Source organism: Vipera berus (assembly GCF_964194415.1).
Source record: "Vipera berus genome assembly, chromosome: 2".
NCBI lineage: Eukaryota > Metazoa > Chordata > Lepidosauria > Squamata > Viperidae > Vipera > Vipera berus.
In genome coordinates, this window is record NC_138203.1 from 262,506,701 (window position 1) to 262,527,377 (window position 20,677).

Genomic DNA, 20,677 nt, shown 5'->3' on the forward strand with positions numbered 1-20,677 from the left:
AACCAATCGGCGCCCGGCTTGAAGCTCGCGACAGCACCGCCTCCAAAGCCGCGCGAGACCTACAAAGCGAGCCACGCCCCTTGCCTTAAAGTGGACGAGCGCCTTCGGCGGGAGGGAGGGGGGGTGAGGGACGCGCACCGAGGAGCGGTAGGGCTTAGTTTGAAGAACAAAAAGAGCTTGCGGGAAGGTTATAGTAGTACCTGTCTTACAGATACACATTGGTTTCTCTCGTTTCCTCCTCCCTCCTCGTGAGTCCTAGATTTGCGTATATTTTACTTCCCGATGTGGTCAAATTATTAAATTATTAAATTATTCTGCCCTAGATAGGCGTCCTCTTCACCCAGTGATTACTCTCTTATAACAATATTTTTCTCGTATATATTGTGAACGCTCCTAAAAGATAAAATGCTACCCCTCGCACAAGAAACTCCACCCTTATTATAAGTGTCAGCCTCGGTCAAAGAGAATTTAAAGCGCCCCGAAAATTAAATTTGGGGAGGAGGAGGGAGATGTCCCTCGAGTTTTCCCTTTTTCCAGTCCATGGAACATAAAATTGTAATACTTAGAATTTTGCAGAAAGTTTCTGCAAAACACTCTCAAAATGCACCCTTGCCGCCATGAAAATTAATAATAAAAGTTCTATAATATGTTTAAGGTCGGGTGATTAGAAAAATCCTAGAAAGAATAATAACTCTTCCCTATAGAGGGGACAAGCACTGTAGACAGCCTATTACAATCTAATAGTTGAACTGGATTTATTTCTTATGAAAGAGCACTCAGCCTTCGCATCCTGTTCCAGCAACTTGCAACTTCTGGAGTTAAGTTCTAACACCTCTATTAAAGGCTAACAGAGCTCATAATTTTATCTATGTCATACTTAGAATATTTCTACTCATTTGCCATCCAAGGAAAGCTCCACAATTTGTAATCCATAAGCAAGATGCTATATGCATGTTAATATTTGTAATGCAATTGCAGAGCAGAGTGATGCTTTCTTTCTGTCCTCTTAAGATGAATTCCAATTTGGAGTGAAGGAAATAGTAAGAAATTAGAGTCTGCTGTTCCCAATCTGGACAAATTACCTGCCAGTCAGCAATTTTCACTGAAGTTCTGAAGTATTACAGTGAAGGTAATGGTTTCAGCAACACTAAGAAAATAACATTCTACAGGAGTTCAAAGAGAAGTTCTGCTTAGGAAAACTGAAAATAAATCAAAATAGTTACACTTTGTCAAAAGTTCTTATTTCCTTTTTTGCCTTCTAATGCTAAAATCTGATAACCCAAACATTTGTGCTTGCTACAGACATAATCAATGTGATATCTTTGTTGTAATTATGATGTTGGTACCTAAATTCACAGAGTAACTGTCAGGCCTGACCCATTTATATATATATGTGTGTGTGTGTGTATGTATGTATGTATATATATACACACACACACATACACACATACATATATACATATATATATGTGTGTGTGTGTGTGTGTATATATATGTATATATATGTATATATATATATATATATATATATATATATATATATATATATATATATATATATATATATATATATATATATATATATATATATATGTATATATAAATACATATAAATATAAATATATAATATATAGAATAAATGGACGTCATTGATAGGTGCATGAAACTCACTGGGAGTAGAGAGGGAGCAAAAACTTTCTGGTAGGCAAAAAAAGGAACAGCCTTGTCAAACAGTTTTGAAATATAGTTCTTATCTTTGAAAAACAGTCCATTAATTACTAATGGGAGCAACATAGAGAAGCATCTTAGAAGGGCTGTCTCACTGGACCACATTGCAACTGACTCAGAAATGAAAAGGTAGCTGTACCAAAAAAGGAAAACTTTATTTTACTATTTTTTCTGGGAATCTTAATAACATTGCACTTCTCATAAGTGGATGTTTAACGTACCCTGTCCTCAGGCTCAACAAAATATACCAATTGATATATTAAAAGACAGTGTGTGTGTTCATCTTTGTTTACATACAATTTAAAATGTTCCTTACTTTTTTCCAATATTAGCAGTTAGAGGAAGCCTGCTTGCTCATTTGAAATGCATGCAAATAAAAAGCATTCAGATGTAGGATACAGCTCATGTTAAATACAAAATACAATTTATAAAACATCTGGAAAAGGGGGTGGGTACAGTCTTAGCATAATATCATTTCTGACTAACAGCCTTATTTAATACAGGGGAATAGGGAAATTTGCAAGTAGCAAAATAAATTCTACATCACAAAGAAATTAGCACAGAATTTCTAAGCATTTCCTCTCCCTTTTTTCTTGCAGAGAAAAACTTCCCCTCAACAAACTTAGCTCAAGGTATCTCCCATGTGAGCCTAATTGAGTCATTTGTGCTGCTAAAGTGTAACATTTCCTTTTTAATCTGAGAAATTTGGGCAGCAAGGGAGGCTATTTACCAACTGTTGGAAACAGGCAGGCCCAATTTTATCAAGGCTTACAGACTGTATTCTGCAGAAAATCAAATCATTAGTAATCCCAAAAAGACTCAAGCTATCAAATGCAGGAACGCAACCTTATTAAGAAATACATATATCTCTTAGCCCCAAAAGCTGCAGTTCAGATACATAATTACCACAGCTGTCTTTCTGGAAGTGTCTTCTCTAAGCAAAATCCAGCTGATTGACCCCAGAAAAGAGACCTGATATCAGCACTGAGAAATTGAGAAACTTGACCAAAGGGTGAGCTTTCCATTTAAAAACAATAATTGTTTAGCCAGTGAACACAAACCCCCTTCTTCCCCCCCCCCTTGGGATTAATTTAGTAGCCTGTGGGACAGACCATTAAAGGGAGATGGATAATAAGGTATTTTGGAAGAATGCAAATACTCAGAATTACTTTTCATGCTTGCTTAGAAAACTACATTCAGAACTTTTCCTTACTTCACTAAGGATATCCTCTCAGTGCTGTTATAAGAAGACACAATGAAGTTATACTGCAAACTGCAGATTCCACTCTTAAAGAGAAAGTGGTTTTTAAAAAGAATGGGTACCTGCTCTGCAGCACACATTCAAACACTGTTTGAGATGATGCTGGGACAGGCTGATGTCCCTGGCGGGAATTCTTAAGATGTTTCACTATCCTGACCCACCAGATTTCTTCAGGACAAAAGTGGAGGGATGCCAGCAGACGCTCATTGTATACAACGAGAGCAACAAACTTTCTGCAAGTGAGGAAACTGGTCAAGGAAGGGGTCCCACCTCTCTTGCCCTCAAGAGACCAGCCTAGCTAAAGGCAACACCAGGCTGCTTTAAAATCCCCATGTGCTCACTAACAACCTCCCACTTCACAGTACCAACAACTGCTCCTTAAGGTGGCCCATGTCATCCTTAACAGGTGAGGCTTTACAGGTCGCAACAACCAGAGATTCTGCTTCAATTCTCTGACCACAGCACCATTGTCGGGGGCCCGAGTGAGATTCTAGCTGGATTCGCAGTCTACTTGGCCAGTACCGTTTGGTGCCAAAACAGCCCGGCACTTCCTCACTGCTGGCTAGCAACCCTTATCCAGTCCACCTTAAATAGGGCCCAGAGTTACTAACTTTCCATCTAGACTTTGGTGTTTGTACACAGCAGAAAATGTGCAAGGCATTAAAGGTGCAGTGACCCGGGCTGGAGCATTGCTGGGAGAAGAGGAGGAGGGCGGGAGAGGAGCGCAAAGGAGCAAAGAGCAAGTCATAGCCTGGGCAGTGCCGCTTCACGAAAGGGTTAAAGGTTAGCTGCAGGAGGACAGACCCTGGCAGCAATCCAGCCTGGAAGAACAGCCGCTCAGACGTGCAGATGGGCCGCCGGGTGTTTGTTGCTCATTCCCCCACCTCCACCCTTCTCTGTTTGGAGAAAAAGGCTACTCGGTGTTTCCCAGGGGGAGCAGCGCACCTGATCGCATCTGCTTGAATACACAAAGGGAAGACGAAAGGAGAGCGAAAATTGGGGCACCCGAACATTGGTTACGCTTGTGACGGGGCATTCGGGTGGGGTACATGCCTACTATTGTTGCTTGTACATTGCGCGCTGGTGGAGGAGCTTTTTGTTTTGTCCACATGGGCATACACCCCCACCTTCCTTTACTTCCCACCGTCCTCATTTCTTGAGCTTGGGCAGGTTGCCTGATCTCCTTGGCCTCTGGGGATCCTGGCTTTGTTCATAGGATGTACATACAAGTAGCCTTTTTGGTCTCTCTTGGTAGAGAACAGTATATAATAATTCCCTCCCCCACCCTCTAATATTTTTACACTACCGGAAACTGCCAAGTTTTTCGGTTGATGTTTTTTTTAAAAAAAAAACACCACAATTTATTTTATTGAAGTAAATCACACGCAACCTTGTCAATGATCTTTATTAGAGCCAGGAAGCCGGTGGTGCAATTACTCTGGCTGGATGCTCCTAGATGCTTTGGTGGTTTTCATTGTCACTGACTGGGGTATCACTTTGAATTGGCTATACCAGGGGTAGGCAACCTTGGCTCTTTTATGACTTGTGGACTTCAACTCCCAGAATTCCTGAGCCAGCCATGCTGAGGGGAAAGGGAGAGCATGCTGGCTCAGGAATTCTGGGAGTCGAAGTCCACGAGTCATAAAAGAGCCGAGGTTGCCTACCCCTGGGCTATACTATAGGTTGTATGAATGGGTACATAGGCACAGTATTGTGATCATTCTCCTTTCTGTGCAGTTGGTTCAATGTCGATAGGAAGGGAGAGGTCCCACTCAGAACCCCTTAGGTGCCCCGATAGCATCACTCCTCTTTAACATCTATTTGAGACTATGAGGCTATTGGGAAGGTTATCCATTAGTTCGGAGCTAGGCATTATCAGTAAGCTGGTAATACAGGTAGAATCATGACCACAATTGAGCCCATAATTTTCTTTGCTAAGCAAGACAGTTGCTACATGAGTTGTGCCCCACCTTTTCCCACTGTTGTTAAGCAAATCACTAGTTAACTGAAACATGTGGTTGTTAAGCAAAACTGACTTCCCCCATTGACTCTGACGGTCGGAAATCCGTAGGAAGGTTCCAAATGACAACCCGGGAGCAGGGGACCCTGCAACCATCCTAAATACATGTCGGTTGCCAAACAACCAAAGTTTGATCATGTGACTGGGGATGCTGCAACAATCATAAGCGTGAACTACAGGCATTCTGACCTATTAGAACCCTTTCACTGTATTAAGTGATCCTTTCTCCCCAGGTTTTGGCATAACCTTGTGGTTGCCCAAGAGCCGGTCAGCTGAATTAGAACAGATGCAGATAGTCCTTGACTTACAATCACAGCTAAGCCCAAAATTTCTGTCGTTAAGTGAGACATTTGTTAAGTGAGTTTTGCCCCATTCGATAGGGGAAATTAAGTTTAAATAAGAACTTTGAAAATAGAACACATAGTGACCTAACAAGATGACTTTTACAAATACAATTGAAACATAAGATGCTAAATATGGATGTTATTGTTATCTGTACAAACACAAAAAATGTTTATATTCAACCTTGTATGTACTGAAAATATTATATTTATCTATTCTTGACAAAGGAGAATAACATTGGAAGAACGGAAGATCAAGGAAACATAAGGTAAAGGTAAAGGTTCCCCCGCACATGCGTGCTAGTCGTTTCCGACTCTAGGGGCCGGTGCTCATCTCCGTTTCAAAGCCGAAGAGCCAGCGCTTGTCCGAGGACGTCTCCGTGGTCATGTGGCCGGCATGACTAGACGCCAAAGGCGCATGGAACGCTGTTACCTTCCCACCGTGGTGGTCCCTATTTTTCTACTTGCATTTTTACGTGCTTTCGAACTGCTAGGTTGGCAGAAGCTGGGACGAGTAACAGGTGCTCACTCTGTTACGCGGCACTTGGGATTCGACCCGCCAAACTGCCGACCTTCTGATCGACAAGCTCAGCGTCCTAACCCACTGAGCCACCGCGTCCCTTATCAAGGAAACATACTATTAATTAATATATTGATCATGGGATTATAGCAATTAATGTTTTTTTCAAATATATGAACCCAGACAACATGCTGTTTACTAAGCACTAAAGATTGTTATTGCAAAAAAAATCAATAAAATATATTAAAAAAACATGTAAATGTATTATAGAAAATGTGAGAATGGGCTTAATCAAGCTCAGTGTTAAATCTGGCTGGTGGCTTTGGAAGAAGAGGCGGGTGTTTCCTTCTTACCTGAAGATAAGAACAAGCTCCTTTTTTTGCCACATATGCTCTTGATTTTTGCCATGCAAAAGTTGACCATGCAAAGGGGAACATCAAAGGATGGCTGAACAACCTTGACTGCTATCCCATTGTCCTTCTTTCCCCCCCACAATCTCCCATTCCACCATCATCAACACAGAATTTCTCCAAGCTCGTTTTTTTTATTATGATGATTATTGATGCGCTCAATTGTGTATTCAGGATGTGTACTAAGGCAACAGTAGCATTACAGTAGAAAACTGTGCTTGGGCTGCATGCCCTCTTCCCCCTCCAGAGAAAGAGGAAGAAATAACCTCCGAGCAATTTTGTCTATGTTGAGAAATTATTAGGGAAACATCATCATGCTTTTCCTGGATCCTCCTTTAAGGTCACTGTCCGATTGAACACCAGCTGTAGAAGAAACAAAGGACATTAGTATCCTCTCCTCCATCTTCATGTCCATTTTAGAGAATGACCCTTCCTTCCTGCTCCTAAAACTTTGTAATGGGGGCGGGGGTGTCAGCAACCTACAGCCCATGGGCCAGAAGTGGCCTATAACCCATAACAATCTGGACCATGGTCCCCAAAAGAAACATACTGCAATCAACTGGCCCACAAGAATGAGGGAAGAGATAGCTTCATTGGCTGCTTCAGTGTGGGTGGAACAAGTCCCCTGCCTGGTGCTGGTGGGAGCGAACCGTTAGGCCCAGGCCAAATGGCAGTGGCAGCATGGCTTCTGGTTTCTACCCAGAGGAGAGTTGCCAACCTCTGCTTTATGAGAAAGTCTCCCTCCAGTTCTTGCACCTTTGTGGAACCCACCTTTGCATTTGTGCTGTCAGGATCTACTGAAAAGTACCCCAGCCGCTCAAATTGGAATTTGGCGAATGGCTTGGCTCCGTAGACAGATCGATCCACCAGAGCCTCCTCAATCACATGAAGGGAATCCTGGAGGGGAAGAAAAAAAAAAGGAAGACAAAGCTGAAGTTACAAGAATTTCTTTTTCTTCGCCGGCAGATTTACTTAAAGCTCTTCATCCCAACACGTTAAAATCTGCCACTTCTCTAAAGTCTTAACTCCTTATATCCATATTCTTTGTATCGATACTCTGGTATGTCTTCACTAGTACTGGTTATGTCTGACTTCTCAAGAAATTCACTTTAAATTAGGATGGGTGTCGGAGCAAGCAGACTCATTTTGATCAGTACGCTCCAATTCATAAATATTTCCAAACTCTCCTGTATATTCCTAGAATGGTTGCTGGCACCCAGTAAGATTCAAATTGAATTTTTTTTCTCTTCTGATTGAGCATGCAAATTTTTTGAGCATTATTTTTTTAATCAATTCTTTTTCTCTCTGCTTTTATACCTGAATCTTGTTTTATTACAAACACAGAGTCCCTTTTTTTAAATTGTTGCAATGTTCTACTTTTTGAATGACAAAAACCACACTTTCTTAATTGCAGTTTACTCTCTTCCTCACACTGAGGAACAGCAGTCGGGCTTTATCTTAAGTCTGCCCACCCAAATCCTACGTGTTAACAATTCTTCTTGGCCCAGAACTCACAGGATTGATATCACTCAGGAACCCTCCTGGCACTTCTGTGGAGTCTTCAGGATTCTTATGAAGGAACCTGCAAATCAAAAAGTTAAGATCACTATTAGGATGAGAGCCAGTTTGGTTTAGTGGTAAAGGCACCAGGCTTGAAAGTAGGACACTGTGAGTTCAAGTCCTGCCTTAGCCATGAAAGCCAGCTGGGTGACTTTGGGCCAGTCACTCTTTCTCAGCCCAACCCACCTCACAGGATTGTTGTTGTTGTTGTGGGAAAAATAGGAGAAGGAAAATGTGTTGGATATTTTCACCACCTTATTTGTGAAAATAATAAGGGCAATATGTAAATAAATAAAAATAAAATATTTTTTAAGTAAAAGAAGAGACTTCTAAGTGACTTGCATGTGACTATCCTAAGCTTCTGGGGAACAATCAGGTTTTGGGGTGGGGTATCATCAGTACGCTGATGATACCCAACTTTTTCTTTCCACCCTGAACCAACCCAGTGATGCACTCGACGTGATGTCCCGTTGCCTGGAGGCGGTCCGGGTTTGGATGGGGAGAAACAGGCTTCGTCTCAATCCTGCCAAGACTGAGTGGCTGTGCATACCGGCATCTCGGGTTAACCAGGTTGTTCCATCACTAATGATGGGGGGTTGAGGTGTTACCCCCCCGTCGATAGGGCTCGCAACTTGGGCGTCCTCTTGTATTCACGGCTCAATTTTGAAGACCATATAGGAGCCGTGACCAGGGGGGCTTTTGCCCAGCTTCGTCTGGTGCGCCAGTTGCGGCCCTATCTGGACCGAGATGCCCTACGCACAGTCACCCATGCGCTCGTGACCTCCCGGCTAGACTACTGCAACGCTCTCTACATGGGGCTGCCCTTGAGGACCACGCGGAGGCTTCAACTGGTGCAGAATGCAGCCGCGCGAGTTGTTATGGGAGTTTCCCGATACTCCTGTGTAACACCTCTTCTCTGTGAGCTGCATTGGCTTCCAGTTGCCCTCCGGGTGAGATTCAAGGTGCTGGTAATGACCTATAAAGCTCTAAATGGCTTGGGTCCGGATTATCTTAGGGAACACCTGCTGCCAGCATCAACTTCCCATCGTCCTGTGCGCTCCCACAGGGAGGGCCTTCTTAGGGTGCCGGCGGTTAAGGAGTGCCGGCGGGTGATCCCCAGGGGGAGGGCATTCTCTGTGGGCGCGCCTGCCCTTTGGAATGATTTACCGGTGGAACTTCGGACCACCCCCGATCTGCGTTCATTTCGCCGGGACCTGAAAACCTGGTTTTTTTATCTATCAGGCCTGGACTGAAGGGGTTTTACCTTTTAATATTGTTTTAATTGTTGGGCTTAATTAATTTAATCTATTTTAATTTTATACTATTTTTATATTGTATTTTATGCTGCCCTGTAAACAGCCCTGAGTCCTTCGGGAATAGGGCGGTATAAACATTTAATTAAATAAATAATAAATAAATAAATATGTGTAGTTAATTTGGGAAAAAGAGCTGAATTGAGACAAAGAAAAGTTAACTCCTGTGTGATTCCTTCTGTTAGAATCTTCAAGGGCAAAATTCAGACAGAATTTCCACACCATAAGGAAGAGGCTGAGTTTAATATTACATCACCCTCACAAATGAGAACAGTTTAATAATACTCACAGCTGCTCATACTGGCGGACTTCACACACAAGAGGATCTGATACCCAGTGGATAAAGGCCTTGGGCTTCTCTGCTGCCTCTGACTTTGTGCAAGTCACTTCTAGCTCTTTTACATGTCCATTGGTGTCCTGGGCATAAACATGGAAGTTGTGATATTCTTGTTTCCATCTCAGGCTTCACAATCTCTCTTCTTCCTGGATGCCTTTGCTACCTACACTCTGCTCTGCCTCTGATTCAGAAGTTACATTTCTTGACTTTATATAGTCATACTTCTATCATTTGGCATCCCCCTTGCTATCCTCTTTAATTTACTATTTGGCAAAATAGTAGTCCTCAACTTATAACCATTCATTTTAACAAAGGTTCAAAGTTACTACGGCTGGGAAAAAGTGACTTAAGGCCTGAACTCACATTTACAACTGTGATACCACCCCTGTAATCACATGACTGTAATAGGATCACTTGACAACCAGATCACATTTACAATTGGTTGCAGGGTCCTGACATCACATGATCACCATTTACAATCTTTTTTGCCAATTTCTGGTAAAAATTGCCTATTGGGGAACTGGATTTGCTTAACAACTGCACAATTCAGAAAAAGCTGTGGTGATTTACCTCAGGACTACCGTAAAAATCATCATAAAATCAAGTCCAAATTGACTTATGACCACAACGACTTATCAAGCAAATTCTGGTCCCAGTTGTGATCGTACGTTGAGGACTATCTGTATTTTCCCCCTCATTCTCATTTCTCCCCAACATTTTGGCTGATCTTTAAAACTGGAGAAAAAGAACTATCATTTATCAGACTGCAGTTACCACCAAAAAAGCCCCATTGTTTTCTGAGAAATAATGTATTATGTAAGATTTTTTATGTATTTGAGAAAGCATTGACAACATCCATTTTCTTTTTTCCATCTTAAACTCAGGGGTAAAATATTCAGCGTAAGGAAGGAACACAGAACACAAGTGGGGATAGCTATCCAAAACTGTAAACATCTAGAGCTGTCATTATTAAATAGCCCCTCAAACACTGAAAATGAATATTCTTTTAGTACAACAGTGGGAATTGTCCCTGATTCTATTAATATTATTGAGCATTAATAGTGTACGCACAAATTTATTTATCCATTTCACAGATTTAAGCTGCCCAATTCTAGAATTATTCCAAGTAATTTGCACTTAGATTAGACAAATAATAGAGATAATCCTGGGTTTACGACCATAATGAAGTCTGGCCATGATGGTCATAACTTGTGACAGTCATAAAGTAGATCATAATGTGACCGACCCAATTTGATAACCTTTTTTGTGGCAGTCGTTAAGCAAACCCCCCTGGTTGTTAAGTTAACCTGTGGTCATTAGGCAAACACCACAGCCATTAAGCGAATTCATTATGAGGTGTTTTTGCCAAAAACTGGAAGTAAATCTGGTTTTCAGCAAAAACATTGTAAACTGTGATCATGTGATACTGCAAATGGCCGTAAATGCAGGCTGGTTATTCAGCAGCTGAAACGTAGTCATGTGACCATGAGGGTGGAGACAGGAATAAGGTCGTAAGTACCTTTAGGGGAGGGGTCCTTCATAACTTTGAACAGTCAGTAAATGACCAGTTATCAGTCAAGAACTACCTGTAAAAAGCATCTAAGCATCCAGACAAACCACACATTTGAGAGGGTTGGTTTATGAAATTCACATGGATATGCGCCCTCTGATCCATTAATGGCCTTCAGGCCAGAAAAGATTTGACCACTCTGTCCTAGTCTATAGAAATGAAACTGGTGGTCTCTTAGAAGATGCTGTGAGCTCTACTCACCTTAATGATATTCTGAACAGCAATGACATAGCCAGAGTGCCTCAAACCTACTGGCTGACCCAGTGCTAAGCGCTTGTAGCCTTTATCTGGAACCTGTCAGAGAAGAAATATTAACATCAGCAGGGAACAAATGATAACAACAACAACAACAACAACAATAATAATAAGAACTAGTTGGAAGGGACCTTGGAGGTCATCTAGTCCAACCCCCTGCTCAGGCAGGAAACCCTATACCAGGGGTCAGCAACCTGAAACAGTGAAAGAGCCACTCGGAACCGGTTCCCTCACAAAAGGAAAAACTGGGAGCCACAAAAAATATGCGCGCATGCGCAGAACAGGGTTTGACTGAAGTGTGGAGCCAAGGCGAGATATGCACCTACCCTGCATATTTGAATTGATTGGTTAAACTTTTGTAGGCCCACTTTTTTGGACTGCACATGGCAGAGGACCGGGAGCCGCAGGAGACAGCTGAAAGAGCCGCATGCGGCTCTGGAGCCGCGGGTTGCAGACCTGTGCCCTATACCATTTCAGACAAATGGCTGTCCAGTCTCTTCTTAAAAACATCCAGTGAGGATGCCTGGGCCAGAAGAAAGCCTCCCAGTTCACTTCTGTTACCCAGAGGACAGCGGATGGCTTAACTCTTTAACCCCCAGCACTTCCAATGCTTTGAAAAGGCAAATTTTGTCTCAGCTGAGGATTTGCCCCATCCTGGAAATCCAGAAAAGTTATGATTTCTGATAGCATCTGACGGAAGTGAATATGATTAATATGATAGCAGAATAGCTGGCTATTCCCTTGGCAGTGATCAAGAACTTATACAAGTCTGTATTCCAGCTAATACAGCATGCAGTTGCCTTCAGTTTCAAAGGGAGACAGACAAATTTATATCATGATTTTTCTTTTCAAGTGGAAGTTAGAAAGATTGGGGGAAAATTTCCAGAGAAAGAAACCTAGAAGGGAAGTGAGCGAGAAATGGGAGATATCCCTTTTTAAATACGTTCTTATAATAAAGTCACATCCATGAAATGGTCAGTGGAATCCCAAGCCTTTTAAAATAAGAGGCTGCAGGACCTCAATCTATCCTTCAGCTCATTAACAATCCAGCATGACTTTGAGAGTAGAAAGTCCAAAGGAGCTATATTTGAGTCACATTCAGCAGGCTTTTTTGTTGCGGTTATAGGCATGCTTTCACTAAAAGGCAAATAAACAAATAAATAAATGTGAGAATAAGTTGAGTCAGAGGAATTATTAGACAATAGAGCTGATTTCCTAGGAGGCTTAAATTAGGCACGAGAACCCTCTGTTGAAGATGCTCTAGGTCTGAAATTCTTGCATGAAGAAGGAAGCAACCCAACAAGGCCTCTTCCAACTCTACGAATCTGGCTGTTCTGGCACCATAAATACAATCTTTCTTTCAAATATCTGAAGGCAGAAACTGCCAGAGCCAGAACAAAGTACACTGCAAATCATAAGAGCCAATATTTCATCAAGGAGAAATAAATTAATCTGCAATGCAGGCATGGCTCTCAGCCAGATACTGCGCAAACTACATACAATAAATATCAAGCAAAAAATAGCAAAAAGGGGCTGCACACAGCAGATAAATGGCTTTTTAGACGTTCTTCAGAATGCAGGGGGGGACTATGTGTGCTGCTACTGTCCCTGACACTCTCCAGGCATCCCCCTCTTGACGCCCCATTTCAGACTTTGAGATGAGAATGAAATTCCACTCGTGTTCCTCTTATAAAAAGTTGTGCCTGCGGTTACGTGGGAAGCAGTACTTTTATTCAGCCAAATACCAGTTGAAATTCTTCTGAGACTTTGCTGCTTAAACAGAGCAAGGTTTGAGAGCACCCCGATGAGGCATTTAAGTGGAGTCCACTCTCCTTTGCGTCCTTAGGAGCTCCAAACAATGCCTGCATGAAGAGGGCTTCAGAGGCTTTGGATAAGCTGTGAATGACGATTACTTAAAATACTAGCACATTGCTTTTATTTTTTTTTAACTTTCAGGTGGCATGTCAAGAGCCATTCCTAAAGGAGGAGTGGGTAAGATATGGAAGTGGGCAGGACCAAACTAAGCCATTGATCCGATCCAACTTCTAGCCAATAGGTTGTAAGCTGGTGAAGATGCCTTCAATTTTGCAGTAGCTCCCCATTCCCAGTTCTACGTTAAACACAAGCATCCTCCTCTTCCATAACTCTTGCGGTGTCTTTCTATTGGGCTCACCTCTCGGAAGTCACTTTGCTCAATATAGAGGGTTGGCTGGAATGGGACTTCATGGAAGCCTTTGGTCTCATCAGCAGGGAAATTGGGCGCAAGGATGCTTAAGGTCTAGAAGGAAGACAGAAGCACTGGGGTAGGTTCCAGGATAGATAGCTCATCTTTTCTTTCTCCACCCCATCCCAGCCCAAAAGATCACTGGCTTACTTTGTGTGGTCCTGGGAAATTAGTGATGGTCACCCGTAGTGGTTCCAGGACGGCCATGGCACGGGGCGCCTGTTCATTCAGCACTTCCCGTACACACGCTTCCAGCATATGGGGCTCCGTGGTGCACTGGGCAACCGTTACACCCACCTGTTGGGGATGCAGAGTCAGTCAAAGAAAGCATCAGGAAATGTACCAACAAGCAGCTCGGAGGAGGTTGTCTAGGGGCTATATTTGCAACACGTTCTTGCCATGGCTTTTATCTTCTCTGCAATCAAGCAACTAATCTGTATCATATCTGTCTGCTGGAAATTCCCGAGTATGTGATTTAGTGTCTGGGGAGACAAAATCTATGACTGAGGCTGACTGAAGAGGGAGGGAGGGAGGGAGGGAGGGAGGGAGGGAGGGAGGCAGGAAGGGAGGAAGGAAGGAAGGAAGGAAGGAAGGAAGGCCCTTGTGGTTGCTTAGTAACTTTCAATGGTATCAATCAGTTCCAAATTCTAAAACAGGTTCTCTCTCCCTCTCTCCCCCACTCTTTCTAGGATCGCACTGCCTTGGGCAATTGTCCCTAACCTAATATCATTGACCATGCTGGCCATAGTAGAAGGATCTGTAATCTAGAAGATCTGGTAGGCACTAGTTAGAAAAGGCTGTCTATACCAGTAGAATGAATTTGTTGAAGGTCATAAGGTGGGGATGTGGTCATAGTTTACATGGACATCACTTCCTTCTTTTCTTCTCCAAGTAGGACAACCAGAAAAGGCATACAGTTCTATCGTCAGGAGACTTTTCTCTTCAATTCAGACCAGATACTTGCAGAGGAATCTAGAAATCAGACTACAGACTGCTCTCCCTGTTTCAATCCTATCCACTTTTATGACATCTAAAAGTAGGAATATTTTCAATGCCTCTTGGCTGTTCACACTGTATCCCACTATAACTGGGTCCCTAGGAGGCAATTAACGAAGGGACCTACAGAAGACAATTATGCTAAATACCATCACTGATGACATAGTTGTGGGCTTATCAAGCAGTTAGTGATAGACAATCCAGGTTGAAATGATGTCCATTAAATCATGAGGCAAATGAATGAAGTTCATGAAGCAAATGTGCAATTGAACTATAAGGGCAGAAATCAGGTTCTCTCTCTGTATTAATATCCTAGCCCACAGACAGACATCTGGCAGACTACTGGCTGAACATGGAATCTTTACCTTTGCACAGAAGTTGTTGATAGCCTCTGCTGGAAAACCTCGGCGCCGAAGAGCAGTCAAAGTAAAAAGTCTTGGGTCATCCCAGTCCCTGGAATGCCAACATCAACAATGAATGTAACGACTGAACCTTAATTCTGCTGAATTCTGCCCACTCCACCACACGCCCAGGATCAAACCTGCCTCCTTACCTGACAGCCCCTGCCTCAACCAGGCGGATGATTTTACGCTTCGAGACCACCGTGTAAACGAGATTGAGGCGTCCATATTCCCACTGCACTGGGCAGTAGACATCCAAGGCGTTGCAGAGCCAGAAATAGGAAGAACGTCTGTCAGGAAAGAGGGAAATGATGTTTTATGAGGTCACATTCAAGAAGTAGGATTGTGTCAGGACCCACCCCAATCCACGTCTTAGGAAAACAAAAACTCTTGGAGTCAGTTCTAGTCCAAAAGGAATTTTTACTAGGACATACTTGGTTGTGGAAATACAAGACAGGACTTAGTATTGTTTTACAAATTGAAACTTTATAAAGGGCTCCCGGTTCAACCCCGCTTCCCTCAACCCCATTTGGTCAGCCCCCATCATTTTACTTCATGTCATCCCTTTCGTGGGAAAAAAGGAACTTCGAATCTTTATGGTTATTGCCTTCTTCCTCTACAGAATTAAATGAACACACAGGCCAGATGCCTTCTTCTCTAACCCTCCCTTTTGTTCCCCCAGTTCAAAGAGGACCCAGATTGTTGGGGGCAATTAAGCTGACTTTGTAATAATGCCGCTTGGGGGGTGTATGAAAGCCCTAATAAGCAGGCATATATAGTAGCTTAGCTACTGCTAAGCTTGTAAGCCGCCCTGAGTCTTCGGAGAAGGGCGGGATATAAATGGAATTTAAAAAAAAAGATTTCCCTTGGTCTTTGAAATAACCTAAGGCAGGCTGAATCCACATGCGCTCCTCCTTCCTCGGAAGATGGCAGAATCCATGGGGGGGATAATGTTTTAAACATACATTTATGAATGTGATACAAATGGATTCTGACAGATTGATTCCTTTTTCAGGCTAATGTGAGCAATGCAGTTTTGTGATTTCAGTTTTGTGAAATTTTTGGGGGCTTCTATGGCAGGGGTCCTCAACCTTGGCAACTTTAAGACTTGTGGACTTCAACTCCCAGAATTCCTCAGCCAGCAAAGGAATTCTGGGAGTTGAAGTCCACAAGTCTTAAAGTTGCCAAGGTTTGAGGATCCCTGTTCTATGGTACAGGCACTTCTCAGGTTAAGAACATCAACTCACAGACAATCCCTACTTACAAACAAGCTGCCTGTCATTCAAAATGATGGATGGCTTTGTCCTTTCTTGAGCCAATGAACTGCTGAAGCTACACAATGTTTTCATGAACCGCTGAAGCCATGCATATTTAATATGCAGCCTGTTTTCAGTGGTTCATGGAAACATCGAGTAATTTGTTGGCTCAAGGAAGGAGAACATTGTCCACCATTGTGAGTAATTGGCACTGCAATGGAATGTACAAGTTCCAACTTACATACAAATCTGAGTTAAAGAGAGTTAGGACTGGAACTCTCTCTTAACCTGGGGGCTGTCTGTATATGTTTTCAAACAAGAGCGCTGTCTTGTGAAGGGCCCAGGAGCAAAAACTCAAAACGAGGGAAGATGAGACCTAGACAACTGTTTAAGGCTCATTAAAGCTAAGAAATAGAATTCTCCAGATAAGGAACATTAAATGGCAAATTCTGCTTATGTTCAGGGAACTGAAAGAAACTACATGCATGTTGTGATTCAGGGTCAGCCTGTGGGTTCGGCAGTTGGGTCGGACGACTCAGAGGAGGAGGAGGGGGGTGTTGAAGAGCTTGCTGAGGGGATTGGACAGCTTGATGAGAGCCCCCAGCCAGGCCCCTCTCATCTGGTCACGACGCAGACCCAGCTGTGTGAGCCTGACAGCGTGGATGAAGATGACCCACAGCTGGCCCTGTTCAAGGACGCCCGACGCAGGAGGCAGTCAATCAGGAGTAAACAGAGGAAGGCAATGGGGCACCTCGGAAGGAGGCAGAGAGAAGCCACGCCCTGAACTGTATAAAAGGGGAATGCGTGGGAGGGCTGGTTTGCTGAAGGCAACTGCTTGATTAGTTCCTGTTTCATAGCTCCTTTTTCATGGTTGGTGTCTTGTTTTGCTCTGTTTTATCTTAATAAATTTGGCAGGCTTAATTCCAGCCTCTTGCCGTTTGTAAAGGGGTTGTCCCTGCCTTTTCTGCAGGGCCGGTAGCAGGCTGGTACAGAACAATGCACAAGATGGAAACCTTCTAAACCTTTGGCAGTACTTGTGTCTATAGGAAAAGGCAGGAAAGAAGAGAAGTGACGGATAGAGCACAACTCTCTTCGTCCTTCAGCATGGGCCGTGCTGCTGTCTGATAGAAGATGAACAATATTTGAAGGGAATTAGATTCCCTAACCCTTGAGATAAGGGATCCTTCCCCAAAACACAGTCTTACCTGGCCTGAAATTCTTTGGTGCAGAGGGAGTGAGTAATGTTCTCCAGTGAATCACAGAGGCAGTGTGTATAGTCATAGGTGGGATAAATGCACCTGTGATGCCAGAGAAAACCAAAAGCTCACTTCCAAAACTTTCAGTGGCTTCCGCAGTCATCATATACTCCTAGGAATACTTTTTTTTTAGCATTGTTGGTCACTGACTTACAACAATTCTTGCAGTCACCGTTCGAAGTTACAACAAAAAAAGTGATTTATGACCATTTTTCACACTTGCAACCTTTGCAGCGTCCCCACAATCACCTGATCAAAATTCGGATGCTTGGCAACTGGTTCGTATTTATGACAGTTGCGGTGTTCCAGGGTCATGTCATCAACCTTTCTGACAAGCAAAGTCATTGGGGAAACCAGATTCACTTAACCACCACGTTACTAATTTAACAACTGCAGCGATTCACTTGACTTGCCACTTCATTGTGGCAAGAAAGGTTGTAAAATGGGGCAAAACCCACTTAACAACCGTCTCACTTAGCAAAAGAAATTTTTAGCTCAATTGTGATCATAGGTTGAGGACTTCCTGTATTGTCCCTTAACATGCTTTCATATAATTTTCTTCCTGCAATTTTAATTGTTTAGGTGCAAAAATTGCACTTATCCTGAAGATGGTGGTGGGAGGCTATGCTCCTATCCGACAAGTCCCAAAGACATTGGGGGTGGGGGGAGGGGAGAGGGCAACTTGTTCCACCAATTCCAGACTCCAGCAATAACATCCTCTGAAGCCACAGCCCAGGATTAAGCACTGGAGCACGTCCAACCCAATGAGAACAAGGACAACTGCCTTACTTCACTAATCAGAAAGAAAACTTCCACACTACCCAATCCCAGACCCAACAATGATCACACTAGACATCTAACCCCACATACCATTTGTCACCACTGCGGTGGTGTGGCGTATATTTAATGCGATAAGCAACAGGATCCATTTTTCCATCCTCCATCATCATCTTCATGCGCAATGTGGCCTCTCCCTCTCCAAACTTTCCTTTGCGCATATCCTGAAGAAATGTAACACAGACCAGAGTTTCAAATCACTCAGATAGGAAAACAAGTTTTTACTAAAGCCATTCCTTCTTCCCTAGAACACGCACATTAGGCAGATGTCTAATGAAGGTGATGTACAGTGAGGGAAAAAATATTTGATTTCCTGCTGATTTTGTATGTTTGCCCACTAACAAAGAAATGACCAGTCTATAATTTTAATGATAGGTTTATTTTAACAGTGAGAGACAGAATAACAACAAAAAAATTTCCAGAAAAACGCATTTCAAAAAAGTTATAAATTGATTTGCATTTGAATGAGTGAAGTATTTGACCCCTTTGCAAAACATGACTTAGTACTTGGTGGAAAAAACCCCGTTGGCAATCACAGAGGTCAGACGTTTCTTGTAGTTGGCCATCAGGTTTGCACACATCTCAGGAGGGATTTTGTCCCACTCCTCTTTGCAGATCCTCTCCAAGTCATTAAGGTTTTGAGGCTGACGTTTGGCAGCTCAAACCTTCAGCTCCCTCCACAGATTTTCTCTGGGATAAGGTCTGGAGACTGGCTAGGGCTAGGCTAAGACACTCCAGGACCTTAATGTGCTTCTTCTTGAGCCACTCCTTTGTTGCCTTGGCCGTGTGTTTGACCACAACACTTTCACCCAGTTCTCCTCTGAATCATTCAGATGTTCATTGGCAAATTTCAGATGGGCCTGTACATGTGCTTTCTTGAGCAGGGGGACTTTGCGGGTGCTGCAGGATTTCAATCCTTCACAGCGTAGTGTGTTACCAATTGTTTTCCGATGACTATGATCCCAACTGCCTTGGGATCATTGACAAGATCCTCCCATGTAGTTCTGGGCTGATTCCTCAACATTTTCATGATCATTGAAACTCCACAAGGTGAGATCCTGCATGGAGCCTCAGACCGAGAGAGATTGACAGTTATTTTGTGTTTCTTCCATTTGCAAATAATCACACCAACTGTTGTCACCTTCTCACCAAGCTGTTTGGCGAAAGTCTTGTAGCCCATTCCAGCCTTGTGTAGGTCTACAAACTTGTCCCTGACACCCTTGGACTGGTCTTGGCCATGGTGGAGAGTTTGGAATCTGACTGACTGATTGCTTCTGAGGACAGGTGTCTTTTATACAGGTAACAAGCTGAGATTAGGAGCACTCCCTTTAAAAGAGTGCTCCTAATCTCAGCTCATTTCCTGTATAAAAGACACCTGGGAGTCAGAAATCTTGCTGATCGATAGGGGATCAAATACTTATTTCACTCATTAAAATGCAAATCAATTTATAATTTTTTTGAAATGCATTTTTCTTGATTTTTGTGTTATTATTCTGTCTCTCACAGTTAAAATAAACCTATCATTAAGATTATAGACTGTTCATTTCTTTGTCAGTGGGTAAACGTACAAAATCAGCAGGGGAATCAAATATTTTTTTCCCCCTCACTGTAGTGATGTGACACAAAAGCTGGCACAAATCAGCCCTTTCTGATATGGGGAGGTTGGGCAAAATATGTTGGATAAAAATAAAAGTAAAATCATAGCCCCGCCCAGAGTTATCCTGTGGTAAGATGGACAGCTAACAAAATAGATGGATAGATGGATGGGTGGAAAAATAGACACAGACAGATAGATAGAGAGATAATTAGTAATTTGTCACCAAATATCAGTGGCATGTTCTTGAGAAGTTCTGAGGGCCACAAAAACTGAATGCTACAGACAGCTCATGGGCTGTAATTTCTCTGATCTGATCTCTGTATTCTATTTCCAAAATATACACCACAGTTCTGTGTATGGAATCAGTATCATGCAACCAAAATGAATACAAGTTGATGCGTTTGATTGCAGTGCTGGAAAGAGTTGCGTCAGAGAATATGACACTTTGGGGCAAGGAAAGAGGCCTGGCAGAAGGAAATATGAAAAAGGCAGACACTAAAAAGAGCAAGGCGGTGAATGTGACTACAGAAAGTGGAGGACAACACGTACATAACAGTGCTATTGATTTCTGGGGGAAAAAACTGCCTCAATTTTTCCTGAGTCTTCATCAGACAGTACAGCATACCGGCTGTGAAAAATACTTGTGAGGAAGTGTTCCTTCAAACACTGTAGCTCCAAATTGCGAGTGATTCCCCAACTAAGAGTCAGTTTGGTCTGGTGATTGAGGCACCAGGCTAGAACCAGGAGGCCAAGAGTTCTAATCCTGCTTTAGGCATGAAAGTTGACTGGGTGACT

General features: G+C 42.9%; 1 protein-coding gene across 2 annotated transcripts in view; it reads right to left on the minus strand.

Moving 5' to 3' along the window:
• Window positions 1-5,985: 5,985 nt before the first annotated feature.
• Window positions 5,986-20,677, minus strand: part of QARS1 (glutaminyl-tRNA synthetase 1) — a 33,436-nt gene continuing 18,744 nt past the window's right edge. Inside the window, exons 14-24 of one of the 2 annotated variants that reach the window (XM_081319565.1) lie at window positions 18,319-18,449; window positions 17,398-17,490; window positions 15,089-15,226; window positions 14,901-14,988; window positions 13,690-13,836; window positions 13,489-13,593; window positions 11,262-11,354; window positions 9,443-9,570; window positions 7,796-7,862; window positions 7,052-7,177; window positions 5,986-6,643 (exon numbers count right to left, since the gene is read on the minus strand). In XM_081319565.1, the coding sequence (XP_081175691.1) occupies window positions 6,593-6,643; window positions 7,052-7,177; window positions 7,796-7,862; window positions 9,443-9,570; window positions 11,262-11,354; window positions 13,489-13,593; window positions 13,690-13,836; window positions 14,901-14,988; window positions 15,089-15,226; window positions 17,398-17,490; window positions 18,319-18,449 (1,167 nt within the window). In that variant the 3' untranslated portion in view covers window positions 5,986-6,592. Of the gene's footprint in view, window positions 6,644-7,051; window positions 7,178-7,795; window positions 7,863-9,442; window positions 9,571-11,261; window positions 11,355-11,782; window positions 12,453-13,488; window positions 13,594-13,689; window positions 13,837-14,900; window positions 14,989-15,088; window positions 15,227-17,397; window positions 17,491-18,318; window positions 18,450-20,677 lie in introns of those variants that run through there. The other variant, XM_081319566.1, reaches the window with a different exon arrangement.